Below are 20,202 nucleotides of genomic sequence, written 5' to 3'. Positions count from 1 at the left end.
ATGGTACTTTCAAATTTGCAATCAATCACAAAAATCACGCAAATCTTTGTGTTATGGGCCCCAAGACATTAAAAGAACTTTCTCATAATACAAGTATTTTCAATGAACCATAAATCACTTTCCTTGCCACTATTTAAGCAAACCGGGACACCAATCCATTATTAGTTCTGATAAATATTCCAAACAGCACTTCATATTATTGCAATTCAAAACAAAGTACTTACACACTCATTATTGAATTGCAAATGAGCTATTGTGTGATTTTTAAATCTCTGTACTCTTTTATGAATTTTATGATAATACAGTGGTAGTATTAGGGGAAGGGCCCATTAGACACTGAAAGAACTTTTTGTTTATGCAAGTATTTTCAATGAACCATAAATCACTTTCCTTGCCACTATTTAAGCAAACCGGGACACCAACCCATTGTTAGTGCTGATAAATATTCCAAACTTATCACTGCACTTCATATTATTGCAATTCAACACAAAGTACTTACATATTCATTATTGAATTGTGAATGAGCTTTTGTGTGATTTTTAAATCTCTGTAATCTTTTATGAATTTTATGATAATACAGTGGTAGTATATAAGATACAGGGGAAGGGGGATTAACAAGTTTACTTGGCAATAAAATGTGAATATATAAATTAAAGCATACATCATCAAATATAAAGCAAAGCAAAAAAACCCCAAAAACATTCACAACAATATGTCTATAGTCTAAAGCATACAGTTCTAGACTAGTATCAAAATATTCACCTTAAAGCCAAATGTGAAATTAAATAAAGAACAATCGTCATTTTCAATGTCTTTTTTTTCCCCGCTATCGACATATCCTTCAAATATGTTCAAAGCATAAATATGTATTACAATTGTGTCATATTGAGGAAGAGGAAACACAACGAGTATTCCCCATCGCTTTTAACATGTGATCATATTACTACGATTCCTGTCTTCAATTGAAATTTAGAAATAGCAGGTACTTAGTTAAGAGTATATGCCAGTAAACTCGGCATGATAAAACTGAGCTTATACAGAACAAGTTTGATATAATGACACTTGATGATTTCAATTTGCATATCCTGTATTGGTGAATGGGCACTCAGCAGGAACCTTGGACGTGCAATGGAAACATAACAAGGGCCAAAGCTGCAGTAATATTCAGTGTGCCACTAAATAGGCAACATATAGTCTGCACAATCTAAATGCTCTATAATATTATATTATATATTACATGATTCTGTTCTACTCCAAAAAAAAAATTAAATTCCAATGTACATATTACCAGTAGTAAAAACTTTGGTATAAAATCGAATTTGAGTACTTGATACAACTCACCGTCAGCTGGAGATTTAAATCTGGTGATTTCAATCTCATTTCATGTCACTCTATAAGAGCAGAACATTTTGTTTACACACTGTACAATGATAACCCCCCCCCCCCCGAATAATACCATTGACGAATACCGCTTTCATAAAGCCACATGTGATGTAACGTAGACATATATTATGTTTGTAATAGATCTCAGGAACACTACGTAACTTTAGATCTTAGCTATGTCTGGACCATTTCAAGAAAAGCTATCAAACAGTGGCTTCCAACTCAGAATCCAAGTGAGCCACAAGGCAGAATATGTGTCTCTATCCTTTAAGTGGTGATCTCTTTCATTTTCTCACAAGTAATTTCTTTTCATAATACTACCACAATGCAGTTAACAATGGTGACCCTCACATATCCTAGTCTATTCACAAAAAAGGTATGTACATAGATAGTACTTAGACAATAACAAATGCATGCACCACAAGTCCACAAGGCCAGATGAGGTTGTTTTTTTGCATCCTGATATTTTGAAAAGACATTTTCCTATTCTGTTGGTACAATCAAGTATGTGTAAGCCAATCATTTCAATTTCTGTTGGATTTACAACATATTTTTACACCTCAAGGGCTTTCAGTACACACACTTAAGAGAAGATTTAATTTGAGCATCAAGTCTTGTTATATAGGAGGAAAATTATGCCATGTACTTTTTTTTAAAGGTGAGGAAGATACATTTTAACTGCCCAAATGTAAATCCCATATTTTATCTTTGCAGAGCGCCTCATTTAAAAAAAAAAAACGCCTAGTAGAAATCCAATCCTTCGATTGCCCTCCTCATACCTGAATATGATAATATCATGCTTTATAAACATAAACTTGATTTGATGAGAATCAATATATATCATTCTACATTATTTCATGGAATCTACAGGAATATATATATATATACATTTCCAACATATCACCCAACACCAGGAAGTCCAAAAAACCCCAAATACAGGTAATAATAGCAAAGATAAATGACACAGTGAGGGATTTCAAGTTTGGTGTTACAGACAAGTGCTGGTGTCAGGATAACACCTGCCAGAAGCCAACCACAACTCAAACACTGAAATGAAACTGGTAACTGACACCATTCAGTGGCAACTATCAACAACATGACATCAGGATCAAATTTGGTGTTTGTTTTTACAGCACCTTGATCGACACCCTCTTCACTAACACCAACACCTTCATTAACACCAAAACCATGTTGTTGGATCTTCATACACCCTCAAAACATTTTTATCTTCATGCCCTTTACAATGCCCAACACATTTTTGCCATTCACTTACAAAAGGAAGAAACTCTGAGGAATTGAGTTTTTTTAGTAAATGAGAAAAATGTGGCACTGTTTAATGTGGAAATATATAGAGTTACTTGCTTTTGAAATGTCTACATAAATATAGACTTCAATTCCTTTAGCATCATGAAGAGCAAAGAGAACATACCCCCCCCAAAAAAAAAGAATCAATTTTGAATAAAAAATCAGTTGCTTTCCTTTGTCAGTGGACAGCAGATCGCCTGATGACCATAAATTATACAAGCATAAAAATCGTAGCCCATATCAACCTCCGAGGCCCCTTGAATTGCAAGAAAAATCGTAGCCCAATTGACTATGTTAACTGAAGTAAACATAAACTGTGGCAAAGTAGTCTAACCCAACCTCTCAAAACCCAAACCAACACAATTCTTGATATCATCCAATATCAATCTTTGATTGAACTTCAACAAATTTGATTATTTTTTCTATAGCTTTCAAAAAGATTACTTTTGTGCGTAATTTCCCATTACATGGTCTTTTCACTTGAATATATCACATACGTATTACATTTCCTTGACCTTCAACTAGTTGACTACCGAATTCTGTGCTTCCCATAGGCTTTGTGCAGGGATCACCCAGTTCCAGTAGGCAATGGGTTAATACAGTACCGCTGAATTCTGCATCCCTATGCAATGAACAGCTGCATTTGTATGCCTTCACAATGGCAATATGAATAAAATTAATTCACCACAACACCCCCCTCCCCAAATGACCACTTCTGCTTCTCCACAGATGATGTGACGGTTGTACATCTAGAATGGGCCCCCGGGGTACGGGGGAGGGTCCTGCACCTTCTCGTCTGCAGGTTCAGTGCTCTGTGGTTGAACCACAGTGGTTGTGGTGGTAGTGGTAGTGGCCATGGTGGTCTGCTGGCCAGGGAAACGCAGGGAGCTTGTTCCACCCATGGCTTGGAAGTCACGGAAGTTGAAGAATGTACTGAGGGCATAGAGGACGACGAGGGTCCAACCACAAAGCTTGAAACGGTAATTAGAAAAAATCAAGGAGTTAAATTACAATAATCAATAATAATTATATAGATGATGTTAGTCATAAAGTGTGATTTAATGACCAAAACAGCAAAAATATTATTTTTAATATTAAAGGATGACAATGATATCTGAAAGCTTAAAGGGGTACTCCGGTCTGAAAATATTTATATCTAAATAAATAAGGTAAAATTCACAGAGCAAAATGTTGAAAATTTCATCAAAATCAGATGACAAATAACAAAATAAAGTTGAGCAATATTTTGTTAAAATAGTTATATGCACATCATCATGAATATTCATTAGGTGGGCTGGTGATGTCACATCCCCACTTTCCTTTTTCTTATTATAAGAAATAATATTTTTTTTTTATACAGGTGTGCATTGTGTGCCTCCTTTATAATGAAAAAAAATTTCAGCAAATGAATATTTAATGCACTAAATCAGTTGTCAATCCATTTTTTTCATTTTGGTAGTAAATAAATTAATTTAAACCTAATTTCATATAGTAAAATACAAAAGAACAAGTAGGGATATGACATCATCAATTTGCTCATTGAACATTCATGAAGACATGCCTAGAACTGTTTCATCGCAATAATGCAAATCTTTAAAATGCCATAATTTTGTTATTCCTTGTCCAATGTAGATCAAATTTTCAGCGTTTTGTTTGTGTAAGTTTCCTTTATCTATTTACATCATACTATTTTCAGCCCGAAGCATCCCTTTAATGTAACATACAACTACTACTCTACTACTTCTACTGCTGCTGAACTACTCCCTACAAGACTAATACCTTGATGGGTTCTCGATTGGATGGGAAAGATATAACTGCCTTTAAAATTGCTAATCTATCTGAAATATCTAACTTTTTTTATTATCATTTGTTTGGTGTCACCTGAGCCTGGCAGGGAAAAAATAAATCACTGTGATCTGCCGGTCTATCCTCCCAATATAACTGATTAGTGGTGTGCAGGAGGTCCACTACTCCACAGTTTTCCACTACTCTTACACAGTCAGACGGCAGGTCCCAAGAAAGTGGCTTCTTTCATCCAAGTGATATTCATGACTTGAGATGTTTTGCATATTAAATGAGCTTGATGCGGACCAAAACACCTCTTTTCATTCGGTCATTGCTGCTCTACTTGTGCATCGAATTTCATGAATTTGGTATCATTGTAAAGAAGAAGAATCATTCTTTCAGGTCATGTGTTTGAATTTATTCAAAGATTTTGTAATATAGGTTAAAATTTTGATCTAAAATATGCTACAAAATAATTATTTTCACCTGACAAAAGCTGCTATTTTCACACTTTATTTTTGTTTGAGCCCAAATGATTTTTAGATCATGATAAAGCTGAATATGTATGCTTTAAAATGATATAGGTTTCAAAATAAGAATTGGTTTAATCGGGTCAAGATCACACTTTTCATTTGCCAAGTACATAAAGCAGCTTGAAAACAAGAATACTGCACTCTGATTGGTCAAAGAGACCACACACTGGCAAATTCCAACGGTTCCAGTGCCTGGGTTCATGGGAAGGTCACACTTCCCGTGTGGTAATCTCCTCAAATACCCCGCGCCTGTTGTTCCGTGAACCTTATCCTGCCAATCAGAACTCTGGATTTCATGCAAGTACAAAATTTCAGAAATCTCGTCTTGTACCTTGGTGGGAAAAGTGTGATCTTGACCCGATTAAAAGGTGCCGCATATCAAGAGTGGCATTGTGAGAAGTACAGAAGTTCAGCTTTATGGTGATATAGATATCATTGAGGCTCAAAATAAAAAGTTTTGCACAATTTGCAAAAGAAAACAGAGGAAGAAAATTCAGTTTTGAGGCACATTTTCAGGCCAGAAATTTACTTATTTAACAAAATATTGTATACAAAATAAATGACCAATATGAAAGAGTAACATTTACTCTATCTGATGGTGCAATAATATTTCATTTAACTTGAGGTTAAAGGAGAATGAAACTCTTGGAGCAAGTTAGCTTTTGTGAAAGCAGAAAAATCAAAGAATAAGATCAACAAAAGTTTGAGTAAAATAGGACTAGCAATAGAAGAGTTATGAGCATTTGAATGTCGAGATCACTAATGCTATGGAGATCCTCCCATTGGCAATGCGACCAAGATCTATGATGTCACAGATGAACAACTCTCCCCTTTTGGATGCTGAAAATATACCCCAAAACATCTCTTTTTGCTCATTCTAATCATAAGACAAACGATTCATCAATGATATAATGTTGTGAAACCTCTGTTCTTGTCCTCTCATAAAGAGAACACCTCACATTGTGATAGACTCTATAAAAGTGAGAATATAAGTGAAATAAGTTCTATAGTAATGAGGGAGTTGTACGTGTGTGACATCACAGATCTTGGTCGCATTGCCAATGGAGGATCTACATGGCATTAGTGATCTCAATATTCAAATGCTCATAACTTTCTTATTATTCATTCAATCTTCCTCAAACTTTCACCAATATGTTTCTTTGATTTTTCTCTTTGATATGGATTCAGCTGGTTTCAAGGGTTTCATTCTCCTTTAAAAACAGGTAAATTCTTAGAGAAAGAAAATCTCACGAATCACGAGATTTTGCAAGGAGGAGGATTCAGCCACGAGATGATTTGGATGAATCTGGCCTTTTTGCTCATTAGCATAGGGACCTGCGGTCTGACTGTACATAGACAGAGCAATGGGTTCTCAATATGCAAAGGTGGTGACTTTCCTTTAAATGGTGCCTCCATATAAAATCTTATCCAAGAGACAGACTGTTTTAAATGGCTTGCGTCTATAAAACTGGGTAGGGGCAAGTCAATATACAACACTAGCTTCATTCATTGGCCCGAGATGGACTTGAACCTACAATTGTGAGTTTGACAGTCAGACGCTTAACCAACTAAGCCAACTCACTCCCTTTAAAATAGACAAAAAACATCACCTATTGCAAATACTAATTATACCCATGTAGAGTATCTATCACCTCAGCCCCCATCATACTATCAAATTATTTAAAGCGATGGTCCGGGCTGAAAGTATTTATAGCTTAATAAATAGAGTAGAATTCACTGAGCAAAATGCCGAAAATTTCATCGAAATCGGATAACAAATATTAAACAAAGTTACTGAATTTTAAACTTAAGCAATATTTTGTGAAAACAGTTGTCATGAATATTCATTATGTGGGCTGATGATGTCACATCCCCACTTGTTCTTTTGTATTTTATTATATGAAATTAGGCTTATTCAAATTTTTTCCTCCAAGAACTAGAAAAATTGGATTGACAACTGATGTAGTGCATTAGATATTTATTGCTGCAACTTATTTCATTATAAGGGAGACATATTATTCACACAAATAAGAAATAATGAAAAAAATTTGATTTTGTGTAATAACATAAGAAAACGGAAAGTGGGGATGTGACATCATCAGCCCACCTAATGAATATTCATGACGACTGTTTGCTAAACTTTAAACTTCATTATTTGTTATCCGATTTTGATGAAATTTTTGGCATTTTGCTCAGTGGATTCTACTCTATGTATTAAGATATAAATATTTTCAGCCCGGACCATCCCTTTAAGCTCTCTTTGATTATATAGTCTGAATTATGCAGGCATAATGCATGATGTGTACAAACCATGATTTAGACCACAAATTCAAAACCGCCTTTGTAAAATTCAGGCCAGTGACTCTTGGCCCGTATTCTATAAACGAGATAAGCATGCTTAAGTCAAAAATCAAAGCATTTTGTCTGATTTTCTGTCTCAGACAAAATTCTTAGCCAAAACGCGTATTCCATAAAGAATTGGCTAAGGATTTTTGTCTTAGAATTTGGCTAAGAGTTTTTGCGCGACTGAGAAAGATATAGGATGAATGGCTAAGTAACTTTTCTTAAAACTGCAGATTAATTCCATAATTACAACATGGCTAAGAATTTTACCCTAACTTTAAGAGAGTTATGAGTTGTCTTAATTGTTTAAGTTTCATAGCAATTTCCGCCCATACCTTTTCTTTATCCTGAAACGTGAGACATGAAATAAGCTTCGGTCTCAAGATCTCTTCCCTCTCTCTTTTTTTCTGCTATTAGCGTAATTTTCTCTCCTTCCGTGAAATTGGCATTCCTTTTTTCCTCAGTCTCGATCTTGATATTTGTTATGATGCGATTATTGCTTTTACACATTAAAACGCATAGACTTTTTACCGCGGAGCAGCTGTTACGTTTGCGACAATAGTTGCGTGACATTGTAATTTTCTTAAGACGTCATAGAATTTGAGACTTTGGCTTAGCCATATCGTCTGACTTGTGACAAATGTCTTAAAGTTTATAGAATATCGTTAGGGAAGATTTCTTAGACAAACAAAATGCTGAGACAAATTGCTCAAACTTGAGCAAATAGCTTATCTTGCTTATGGAATACGGGCCCTGGTGACTATCTTTGGTGGGCAGAAGTATGAATAAAATTAGCAGCAATAACATAACCATTAATAAAACTAGGGCAACAGAAATAACTCAAGCTGATACTTACACAGCCCCATACTAGCTTCCCATGTTGAAGATGTATACTAAGCTGACCAGCACGTACGCTGATAATTATGGCAGCAATAAAATGTAGCAAGCAATCTGCAGCATTGTTGATCAGTTCCTATAACATTTGAAGAAAAAACAGAGATTTGCATCAATGTTATGTTATTATTCAGTATTTAAAAAAATGTATAAAAAAAAAATGTGTAAAAAGACCAAGAAAAAGAAAAGACTTTGATAAAGGCCAGATTAAAGCTTGTCTTAGCTTTGGTAAATAGTCAGTAATGTGCACTACATGTATACTTGAGTATCATCAAACATTTCTGTTTCTGTTACGGTAACTCCCGTAGGAACTCAGAACTCGGCAGGTCAGCTGTTAGCTGGTATAACGCCAAGCTGGTTTATAACCAATTACACAGGAAACATTTTATGTTGGAGTTAATCAGGCATAGTGGCTGACCTTATAAACGACAGAAATAATTCTTGGATCTTATTATCGAAGTAGAGACAATGGCAGAGGGTGGATTCGAACTCACGACCTTACAATCATGAGTACGATGCTCTGACCACTAAACTACACGACATTACAATATCACAAAAGCGCAGTAGTCATTGAACGCATTTTCTACCAATTAGAATTTTTAAATGGCATTTTGCCAGATGTTATGATTTGAATTACAAATCTAGAACACTTACTGGTAAATGTTTTAATTTATATCTAAAATAGCCTTTTAAGCTTCAACCAACCTTAATGGTTATTTGGGGTGAGCTTTCGTCCACTCCTGTGGACTTTCTCAAGTCAATTGATCAGTCACAAAGTTTTGCTGCCTGTGGTGGTCTGTACCTCCGTGTTTCTTGATCACTGGACCAAACATTGGCAACAATATACAGTATATCCAAAGTCTCTATTCAGTACTGGATTAATCCTTTTTATCCACAAAAGCTCACCCCAAAAAAATCATCAAGGTTGGTCTAAGCTTAAAAATCATTGAATTTATCATCCCCAACTGATGAAAGTTTTCTGTATTATTCAAAATAGCCATTTGAGCATTACTTTGTACATACAAATTCTATGATTGAGAGTTACACACATTTCATGCGTGAGCATAGGGCTAAAGATTGATATTGGTATCATCTTTACAGCATGATATGACAGGTATGGTAATCCAAATCAAAACAACGTTTTCAACTTATTCATCATCATTCATAATTCATTAAAATGTATGAAATTTGTATCATCATGCCTAAAGAGAGAGGTATTGTCATAAAATTGGTTTTATTTAAAGCTGAATGTAAAGCTTTGTCATGTCTGAAAGTATGATCTCAACATACAGTTGAGACCAGAAGTTTACATACATCCAGGAAATTCAAAGAAAAGTTGACATTTGCCAAACATCATAAAATTGACTGTATCTTATAAAATGTTTGTACAATCATAACAAATTTTATATCATGCCCCTTCATCACATTGCTTTGTCATCAGGAGCTGAAAAATATTAAGGTGTCATTTTTCCCCCAAATCTTCATATCTTAGACAAATTAAAAATAAAAACTTGACAAAAACATTTCATATTGGTGCTAGTTACTTCTCAACACAAACATGTCAGATTTTTTGTTCAGTGGTGACATATTATATAAAATGTAATATAAAATCATAGATTTGACATTTATGTATTTCCATTAAACGATGTTTAAAAATATAATATCAAACAATAGAATACATTTGGCACGAATAATACTTTTTGTCTTCAAAAAAATTCCGCCTGAAACATACTTCATGTAAAAGTGCTTAATACACTCTTTCATTTGATACCAAATTCATCATGGTATTTCTGAAGATATTGTAAATTTTACGATTTTTGGCAAGTGAATAAATTTCACTGGATTCCATGGTTTTATGTAAACTTTTGGCCTCAACTGTATATGCATGACAACTTGGTAACATGTGGCTTGATAGTTGATTCAATGAAAAAATAACGAGGATGCTCCACTCATTCAAATCAACTTACCGTGAGCACCCAGTTGATAATGGTCACACGTTGGGCAAGTTTAAAGAGGAATAAGAGAAATAGTATGAGTGTGAAGACCCAGGCAGTCACTGCAACAAAGATTATCCAGCTATAGCCACTGAACTGGCGAAAATAACTGGCCACAACTGTCCAGTAGAGAAATCCAACAACCTGCAAAAATAAATACAATAACTTTTTATGGAATACTGAATACTATCATTTATAGATTATTCGTTTTGCCTTATAATTTCGGTGTCAATTTTTTAAGGAGATTCCATCATGACATGAACGGAAAGAAATGGGGCGGGGATATTTCAATAAAAGTTATTTTTGCAAACGATCTGATGCATATTGGAAAAATTGTGAAGCTGGTGAATTATCATTACCTTTCCTTGTAACTTTAAAATATTATGGATTTTATTTTTCCCTTCAAATGTAAAAAGCGAGCTTTTATGAATTGCAAAAAAATGCATTAAAGTTTATTCTTCTTTACGACTACCCTAATAGGTAAAAAAAGATAGGGTAATCCAGGCTGAAAATAATATGGTTTGAACAGATAAAGAAAAATCAGACAAACGAAACACTGAAAATTTAATCAAAATAGGACAAGGAATAAAAGAGCTGACATTTTTGACAAGATATGTATCATTTCGGTAAAATAGATCTACATGTACACATTAGGGGCCACGGAACGGTTTCGAAGTGGGGGGCTGAGCCAGAAATAGGGGGGGGGGGGGCTGACCATGCAAAAAATCACAACCCTATGGTCATTTTTATGTTTTTGTACAAGGTTTTGGAAAAAAGCTTCCGCTTCCGCGGCCCCTGCACATGTCTTCATGAAATATTAATTCAATGAGCAAATTGATGATGTCATATCCTCACTTATTGTTATTTTGTATTTTTATCATATGAAATTATGCTTATTCAAATTTTGTCCTCCAAGAGTTAAAAATATTGGATTGACTGCAGATTTAAGAATTACATTTTCATTGCTGCAAGCTATTTTATTACAAGGGAGACATATCATACACACTTGTGTGAAAATATGTAATAATTATGATCTCTTGTAACAATAACAAAAAGGAACGTGGTGATGTGACATCATCAACCCACCTAATAAATATTCATGACTATGTGCAATTGTGCATATTACTGTTTTCACAAAATATTGCTTAATTAAAAAATTCAATAGCATTTTGTTCAGTGATGTTTTTTTAATATTTATTCAGATATATATAATAATTTTCAGCCTGGTGTATATCCCTTTAAATAAGCAAAAAAAGAAGAAGAAAAAAAAAGACATAAATGAGAATAAGAATGAGATAATTGATCAATGTGTAAGTAAATGATTACCTCTGTGACCTTTGACCTTGATACCCCCCCTTCCCCCCAAAAAAAAAAAATAATCGGATCACTATCACTCCTACATGAAAAAATACTTGGACCAAGAATGAAGTTGATCTGAAGTTATTGCAAGAATGAAGATCTATTGACAACCCAAAATCACATTAATCCTATTGACAATATGACACCTATGGTGGTCAGGGGCAAAAAAAATTTCACCTTGCGCTTTGAGCATTTCTACTTTATTGAACTCAAGATAATTGCAGACCAGAGTCTCCCTGTAATGAATCAAAATGTTACCCATCATCATTACATTATGTGAAATATTATTATAAAAAGTAAAACTCATTTGGACAAATGGAAGTCATGCTCAGCTTCAAGTACATACATGTTTCTGTCACGTGGTCACAAATTTGAACTAGTATGTGACTGATACACATACTCCACAAAAAATCTCAAACTTCAATATTCGTAGAAATACTTGGTTTCATTCTGCTTCAGTTGAAACCAATTTATTTTCAGGTTAGTGTCATCCCTTTAATCTACGTACTTTGGCAATGTGAAAGACAGTCCTATGTTGCTCCTAAACAAACATAGGCCCGACCATAACAATAGTTGTGAACAAGAGGAAATACCACTTTGCTTTCTTTTCCTCTAAAAAAAGGTCATGGAATCAACGGACCGGACCAGCATTGCCAACTTACAGTGCATTCATACAAGTGCAAGTTTATATTCAATTTGATTGCAAATGATAAACATTTTAGAACTTAAGAAAAAAATTACTATCTACCAGCAGGGGCTGATCCAGGATTTTCTAAAGGCAAAAAATATAATAAGGTCTTCACTTTCAAAAGGGGGTAGGGGCACACTTCTGTTTTAACAGCATTTTTACATTACAAATTTTAATTGTACATGTAGCTCTCAAAAGGGGGGGGGGGGGCACCGGCCGGCTTTAAACACCCCTAGATCCGCCAGTGTCTACCAGTATAATGATTGGAGAGCTATAAATCGATTTAATAATAATAATAATAATTGACATTTATATAGCGCCATCTATCTAGAAATCATATATTCTGAGGCGAATTGTTATCATTATTATTACATTAAAAGACATTATTGCCCAGCTTTAGCCCAAGCTGCCTTCTAGTGCTCAGTGCATCCTGCCATTCACCTCGCCTTGGTTGAGTGCAGCACAATGTGGGTAAATTTCTTACTGAAGGAAAACACGCCATGGCAGGGATTCGAACCCACATTCCTCTCATTAAAAGACAAGAGTCGTAAGTCCACTAGACCACTAGACCACAGCGCCCCCCACAATTTGATTTGTTTCAAACTGATCAAATATTTGAGATGAACTCAGAATGTCTTGCTTGCTGTTATGTCAAATAGCCTGAAATCTATGAAAAGTGTCTTCAAATATGTCCTGCCCTAGATAGACACATGTACGTCACCGATATATTTTTAATGTACAGGTGTGTGATCATGGAGAGGTTCTGAAATACAGCACAGCTTTTAATTAACACTGCATGCTTTCCCTTCAATATAAACTGCCTATTGAAGTTAATCAAAGAAGCATGAGATTTATGTTTCCTTAATGACATGAATAAAACTGAAAGAAAAGAAAATTTATCTTTGGTGTAAATTGATTTCATTTCCAACTTTTTGCGAAACTCATTTTTATTTCAAATCCTTGAATAAAAATTCAAAAAACAATTCTGACAACAATGTCCAAAGACTTGATTTTCCCATTCTTAAGCCATTTAAGTTTTTATTGGCTAAGTATATGTACAACCTGAAATAGGATGCCAAAGAAAAATATGGCTACTGGACATGACCAATGACAGGATATCCTGGACACTATAAAAGCAAAACTGAAAATGACTGTAAATCATAAAAAATGAATGCTCGTAAAATAACATAATTGCACTTTATGCCGATGTGTATTCTTGTCTGTGATGCAGTAAAACTGAAACTTTTCTACATGTAAGCACATGCACATGTACCAAAGCATTATAATTGAATAAAATAGCTTATGATTTTTTTAAGAATTAGTCTTATAAAAGGTTTGCTATGGCTACATACATATTTTATGGATAGGTTGGTTACGGTCTCTTTCAGGTTTGAGTAAATTATCCCATATTTGTGTCTATCACAGTTCCAGTTCATGACATGTACTGTACATGTAAACATGAATATCAGATGTTCTAAAACCTTTTTTTATTATACAAAATCACTACACAAATATGGAATTGGTCTAAAAATTTCAGGATATGATCTTTGTTCTGTAGCTTTCTGAAATCACATAATTTATTTTGCAATCTTTTGCAATAATAATAAAGATGCCTTGTAACAGAAATCTTGATAAATGCCTGTATTATTATTGTTATTTTCATTATTACGGTTTCCTGTCCAATTTCATCAGAGTTGCATTTAAATTAAAGAATTGACGTTCAAATTCAAAAGATTTTTGTTCATCTTCTGCACACATGGTTCATTTTCATTTATTCAGCACTCAATTCCATTTTATATCATTCCTTTAAATTTTGTAGAAATTCAATTTAGAGAGAAATTCATTCAAGTTAATGGCCCAAAGTCATTTAATTTTGCGACGACGGACTAACCATTCAATTTTGCCCTAAATGAAATTTTCAATTTCATTTATCAGCACACACATTTGCACTATAAACATCCAAATTCAGATAACATGTTTCTGTGTTTATTTTTTATTATGCTTTACAATTAATATTTTTTCAAAATTTATCTTATCTTTCTATTTTTTTCTATTCTTTTCAATTAGATTAATTTTATTCCATTATATTTGATTAAAACATAATTCATATAACACTTATAGGATATGGTTGTAAACGGTTTGGTGAGTGGGTGGGTGACTTATGGTGGATGTTTTTTCATTATCATCTTCTTTTTTTTGGTATAATTGTAATTTACATCATGATGGGGAAGGGATTAGAAACATTGTATTGACCACAGTCCATAGCTATGAAAGTGGAAAAAAATGAGCTGTTGTTCCGATGATGGTTTGTCAGATGGACGATAAATTCAGTAAATGGTAAACATCCAATTTCAAATTAAATCACATTTCCATAATCATTCAAGAGAAGTACAACGAAAACACTGTCCATATCCTTTAAATGATTGCATATTCATTCAAAAAATCACACTTTATAATCAATAGCTACTACACTTTTGTAAAGTTGGAATGTTAGATGACACTTGAGTATAATTATATAATATTGACTGGTCTTGAGGGGAACATCAAATATATTGCCAGCAAAAGAATCATATTGGCCCGAGTCTTTAGACGAGGGCAATATGGGTCTTTTAAGGGCAATATATTTGATGTTCCCCAAAAGAAGGGCAGTCAATATTTTTATTATCATCCAAATCAGATATCTAGAGCAAAAATCATGATAACAGCAGTTGATATCTTTTAAGAATAGAGTTTTGTTGTGTCATGATGATATCAGTGTCTAGGCTCTGCACTTTACCATTATGACGTATTTGCAAGCGCCCAGATCCAGCGTTGTCTTTATTATGAGTAGATCGTTGGTGCGCAGAACATTATGAAGCGTATCACTTCATTCGCATCCTCAAAGGCCCGGATGTGAGACCAGGGAAAATACAAAGGTATATTTTGCGTCGTCTCTGCATGCAAAGTCAATATGCGCATTGAGACCGAGGAAAATACAAAACAATATACCTATCCCTTCCTGATAATAATAAAATACAGGGAAATACGGTTTTGTAAATGACCAGCTCAGATGTCTGATACGGGTGATAATTCATATTATTGCCCCTTTTCCAAAGCTTTAGCGTTTGTTCAATGTTGGCTTTCAAATTTAAATGGCAACATGAATCATGATTGAAAATGTGATTACAAAACGCAATATAATTAATAACAAAGGCTGTGTTTAATGTCCTCCATTCCCGGTCGTAACATCTTTCAAATCATGATTCGGAGGAAAATTCAAATATTGAAAAAGATGCGTTTATAAACGCGATCAGCTCAGATTTTAAGACCTTCAGCATCGCGAATGTGACATCGAACACGATTGAGTTTTTCTTTAAATTTGCTCTCGCAGTGGAAGCCTACACAAGCAGGAGCCAAAACTGACCTTTTCTGATGGTCAAACTGCAAAGTGCACACCAAACCTCGCTAACAAAAGCGGGAAATTTAAAGACGATCGACAAATATTCAGCTTTATATTTTCAACACTGAACAGTGCACTGCAGATCGTGTTTGTGTTCTGTGTTCAATCAAGATTCATGTCGCTGTTTAAATTTGAAAATCGACATTGAACACACCCTTAGATGAACTTTCAGCCTTTTAGATATGAAAGTAGTGTTCAACCCATTAACATATTAAACGAAATGTTAAGGCTCATCATCACGCAACTGAAAAGATAGCATGAAAAAACAATGTTCATGATTCATCAAATTCAACAAACACCCTGTAACTTTTAATAGGGCGTACAACAATCAGAAAACATTAATCTTAAACCCCCACGGAGTCAAATTTCAAAGGCATCACTTGTTCAAAGTTCAATCCATGTGCTTGAAATGATGTATCCCAATGCAAACAAAAGGAAAGGGTGGTGGTGGTGGTGGGGATGGTGGGATGTAACATTCAAGCAACATAATTCTCTTGACTAAAAGAACCATCAGAGCCTTTGCCAGACAATTGTTTCAAATTACATAAATATGATACTTAACACTACCTGCCTTCATTTTCTTATTCATTTGTTGATTTTGGTTTTAAAAAAATAATAACAATATCATAATCAAGTATGTTGTTTTGCATACTGTAGGCAATTAAGATCGGAAATCTACTTCAGGGTGAATATAACTATTAATAAGATTCCCAAACTTCTTTATTTTGTATGAGCCAGGATGTAAAGCATCCTTGTACCTTATGTAATTATGAGCTCATCTGCAATTCAATGACTGTTTCACAGAAACATATTCCTTTGAACATTCTTGCACAATAAGTTTCATTAATTGCAGAACATGATTTCGAAGAGCATACATGTACATGTGCTTTTTCTTATTCTCACTCCAAACCATTTGCTTCAAAACAGGACATTCACAAGAATAATGCTTCATTGGTTAAATGCTTTGTACATGTACATTGTATATGAAGGTGTATGAGGGAATGTAGATTTTTGTAGTTGTTTAGTACTGAATTCACAAAAATAATATCAGGAAACGATATTCAACCTCTAACCTGCCAAATGCCAATTATAAATAGGAGGCCTGCTAATGGAATTCTAATTACAAGATTCTTTAACAAGCAGAGAGTGAATTATGGCTCTCTGCATGGGGCTATCACCTCACACTATGCTTTGAATACACGGCCTTACATGAATATTGTAATGTAGGCAATTGAAAATGAAAATTTAGAGTTTTCTTCACAAATACCAGTTCTGTTGGTCGATAAATTCCAATCCATCAAGTAACTCTGCTTTCCCTCTTAACTTTATTTCAACCAAGATGTTACTAGGTTTTGCAGGTCTACATAATACATGTAGGAACACTTGCAATCTTAGGATTTATGATTGCATATTGCTATATTTTGTCATAAATTCTATAAATTAAAATGCATACATCATTTGTATAAAAAAACAGTCAGATTTTACAATACATTGTACCACCATTCCACCAACTTTGCACAAGTATGATTATTTTGATTTTCAATATTTTTTTGCATTTTCACAATAGACAAGGCTGCTCCCCCCTCCCAAACATGGGACATGCAAGTACACTACATATCAATTAATAAGCATACATGTAGGCCTAAAGCATACCGGTACTATTTCCTTTCTGGTAAATGATATTTACATGAACCCAATATACAGTACATCAGTCGCGAGATCAGCCCCTATCATTCGTTGAAGAGGGTAAAAAGTCACAGTGGGAGGACTATTGGTGTTAAAGGGGAATCCAGCCTTGGCCATAAAATGTTTTGTTGGGAAGGAGAAAAATAAATTAAACAGAATGGCGAAAGTTTGAAAGAAATCGGACAAGCAATAAAAAAGTTATAGCTGCTTTAAAATTGAGATCACTATTATATGTAGATTTCAAATTGGCAACTGGGTAAGTAAATTATGACAAGGGGCAAGGACAACTTTCCCATAGGCCATGTACTTTATTATCAGGGATTTGTGGTTTTCTCCTAAGTACCCATTCCCCTGGGGCAGTAATCTAAATATAACCCAGGTAGTATATTGCTTAATGTCCTCATGAAAGAAAAATATAATTTGAAATAAAACTTTTGGGAAAAATGACATTTTAGCCATAATATGTATTGGAGTACATGGAAGAGTAGTCCTTGCCTTACATCACTATGACATCCCATATGCGGCCAATTTGAAGTCTCCATGAGTATAGTGATTACCAATATTTACAACTTTTAAAAATTCATAACTTTCTTGTTGTTTGTCCAATATTGTTCAAACTTTCACCTATCATCTTGTCTGATTTTTCTTTTTCTTATAAAAATAAGTTTTTGTTTGGGTTGGATTCCCCTTTAATACTATGTGACAAAGGAGTGTAAGGTTTCCCAAATAAATTATTATTATCTTTATTATTTGTTTGGCATCACCTGTGCCTGGGAGGCGAAAAGCGAACTGAATCACTGTGACCGCCAGGTCAACGTCCAGATCTATACTACCAAAGCCATAGCCATAAATGATAATAATAGTGGCAGAACTGCCAGTATAAATAGACTATGTAAGAGAAGAGATTGTGACATTGTCAATCCCCCCACCCCCCTCCCCTCTTGATTTGTAACCATTTTTTAAAAGTCAATCTTTTTTACTGTATTATTTTTGTTTGCATCCTGAATGTAGAGACATCATCCCCCCCTTGTATGTCTTTTTAAAAATCTGCAACAATATTAGTAATTTCTTGCCAACATGTAGCTTTATTTTGGGCTCCCCCCTCATCCCCCCCAAAAAACCAATGCAAACAAAATCAAAATTAAAATATGTACGTCTACCCCCTATCAATCCTGGATCCAACACTGGATTATAAAACATCAACATCTATGCTTCATACATCTGTACATGTATACAAACATGACTGTGTCAATGAGAACTAATTGTAATTGAAAGCTCACTGCCTACTGGGCTATCCTAACCTGACCACCATTTACTCATCACCTAATCAAGCGACAGTACATTCGAGTTTGACAAATAGTTAATGGCTATCATCCCACATCTATCTACTGTACATGTATGAAGGTTCCTTATTATTCTACTCGCTCTCTTTTAACAAATTCTGCAGACTATCCATCCAAAATACCCCTCTTTTCCCTTCCCCTTATTGATGTTTCCATGATCATGTAGGCCTACATGTGTCCGGGGGGGGGGGGGGGGGGGGGGGGTTGGGCACTTCCATTGACGATTGGATACCATGCGTTACCATGGGGTCTCGAAAAGCACCCTAAACACATATTTTCCATATTCTGAAAATGCACCCCTTAACAAGTATTGGCGTGTAATGAAACCCTACCCTTAACAAGTATTGGAAACAAAACGATACTCTTGGCAAGTATTCCCTAAATTGAACCCCAAACAAGTACAGCAATATTTCAATTGTTATGTCACGGACGTCGGTCGTCGGTTTTTACCTTTACCTACATCGTTGGGTTTAGTACAGCCCCACCTCCCACACCTCTCGCAAATTGTACTCTAAACACGTAATGTTGACTCATTGGGCAAAAAGTACATCCTTTATAAAACATTTTAGCCTTAATTTTTATACCATCGCATATTTGACCCTAAACACGTTGCTTCCTAGTGAAAATAGATACCCTTTTTTCATTATTTTAGTGTGTTTGACACCCTTATTACCCTCATCTTGAAAAAGACATCCTTTATACATGTTTTTTTGGTCACGCATGGTATCCACTCGTCAATGTAAGTGGCCCCCCCGGGACATGTGTACATGTAGTACCATTCTAAATCTGACGTGATGTATAGAAGCTTCAACTAATATTGACGCATGCAGCATGTGTAAGTGGCAGGAAAATGTTGAATAAACAGATGAATAAACAAGTGGAACGTATCAGCATACATGTAATTGATATTGCACATTCATGTTGCATGCATCCACTGGAAATCACACTGCGATGATCGCAGCAATCTGCTATCATAATAAGCTCATAACTCCTTGAAATTTTGGACAAAAATTGCTTTAGCTGGAACCTGTGACCTGAGCATTACAGTGACCATGGACCATGCAGTGACTGATCACAGGGCCCCTTTTTGTGAATACATGCAGCACAACCTGCCTTGTCAAAGGGGAAGTTCACCCTGAAGAAAAGTTTGATGTAAATATAGCAGAAAAAAAAACATAAAAAATATTGGTGAAGGTTTGAGGAAAATCCATTAAAGATTAAGAAAGTTATTAGAATTTTCAGTTTTGGATTTGTGACGTCATAAACGAGCTGCTGCCCCACATGTTATGTAATATAAAATGCATAACTTTCAATTTTTAAAAATCATTTCACACCTGTTCGTGCTGACTTATTTTTGTTTTATATTTAAGGAACAGGTGTAAAATGATTTGTCTATTGATATATGACTCTAGTTGCAGGTATATAGCAATCATCAATCAATTACACAAAC

At 34.7% G+C, this 20,202-nt stretch overlaps 1 protein-coding gene across 1 annotated transcript; it reads right to left on the bottom strand.

Moving 5' to 3' along the window:
- Positions 1-563: 563 nt before the first annotated feature.
- LOC129278211 (MARVEL domain-containing protein 1-like) lies at positions 564-12,786 on the bottom strand. The gene is made up of 4 exons (XM_064095679.1): positions 12,769-12,786; positions 10,211-10,381; positions 8,206-8,322; positions 564-3,659 (listed from the first exon to the last, which is right to left on the bottom strand). The coding sequence occupies exons 1-4, from the start codon at positions 12,784-12,786 to the stop codon at positions 3,438-3,440; spliced, it is 528 nt and encodes a 175-aa protein (XP_063951749.1). The 3' UTR covers positions 564-3,437.
- Between the last annotated feature and the right edge of the window lie 7,416 nt (positions 12,787-20,202).

Source organism: Lytechinus pictus, chromosome 2, assembly GCF_037042905.1.
Source record: "Lytechinus pictus isolate F3 Inbred chromosome 2, Lp3.0, whole genome shotgun sequence".
Taxonomy (NCBI): Eukaryota; Metazoa; Echinodermata; class Echinoidea; order Temnopleuroida; family Toxopneustidae; genus Lytechinus; species Lytechinus pictus.
Note: the sequence above shows the minus strand (reverse complement) of the source record. Positions and strands in the feature narration are given on the sequence as shown.

What these genes read in the sequence shown, in the direction of transcription:
- LOC129278211 (XM_064095679.1), bottom strand. An exon ending in TTATCAACTGGGTGCTCACG is followed by an intron (nt 8,323 to 10,210) that starts GTAAGTTGATTT and finishes CAAATGTTATAG; the next exon opens with GAACTGATCAACAATGCTGC. An exon ending in GGAAGCTAGTATGGGGCTGT is followed by an intron (nt 3,660 to 8,205) that starts GTAAGTATCAGC and finishes TACCGTTTCAAG; the next exon opens with CTTTGTGGTTGGACCCTCGT.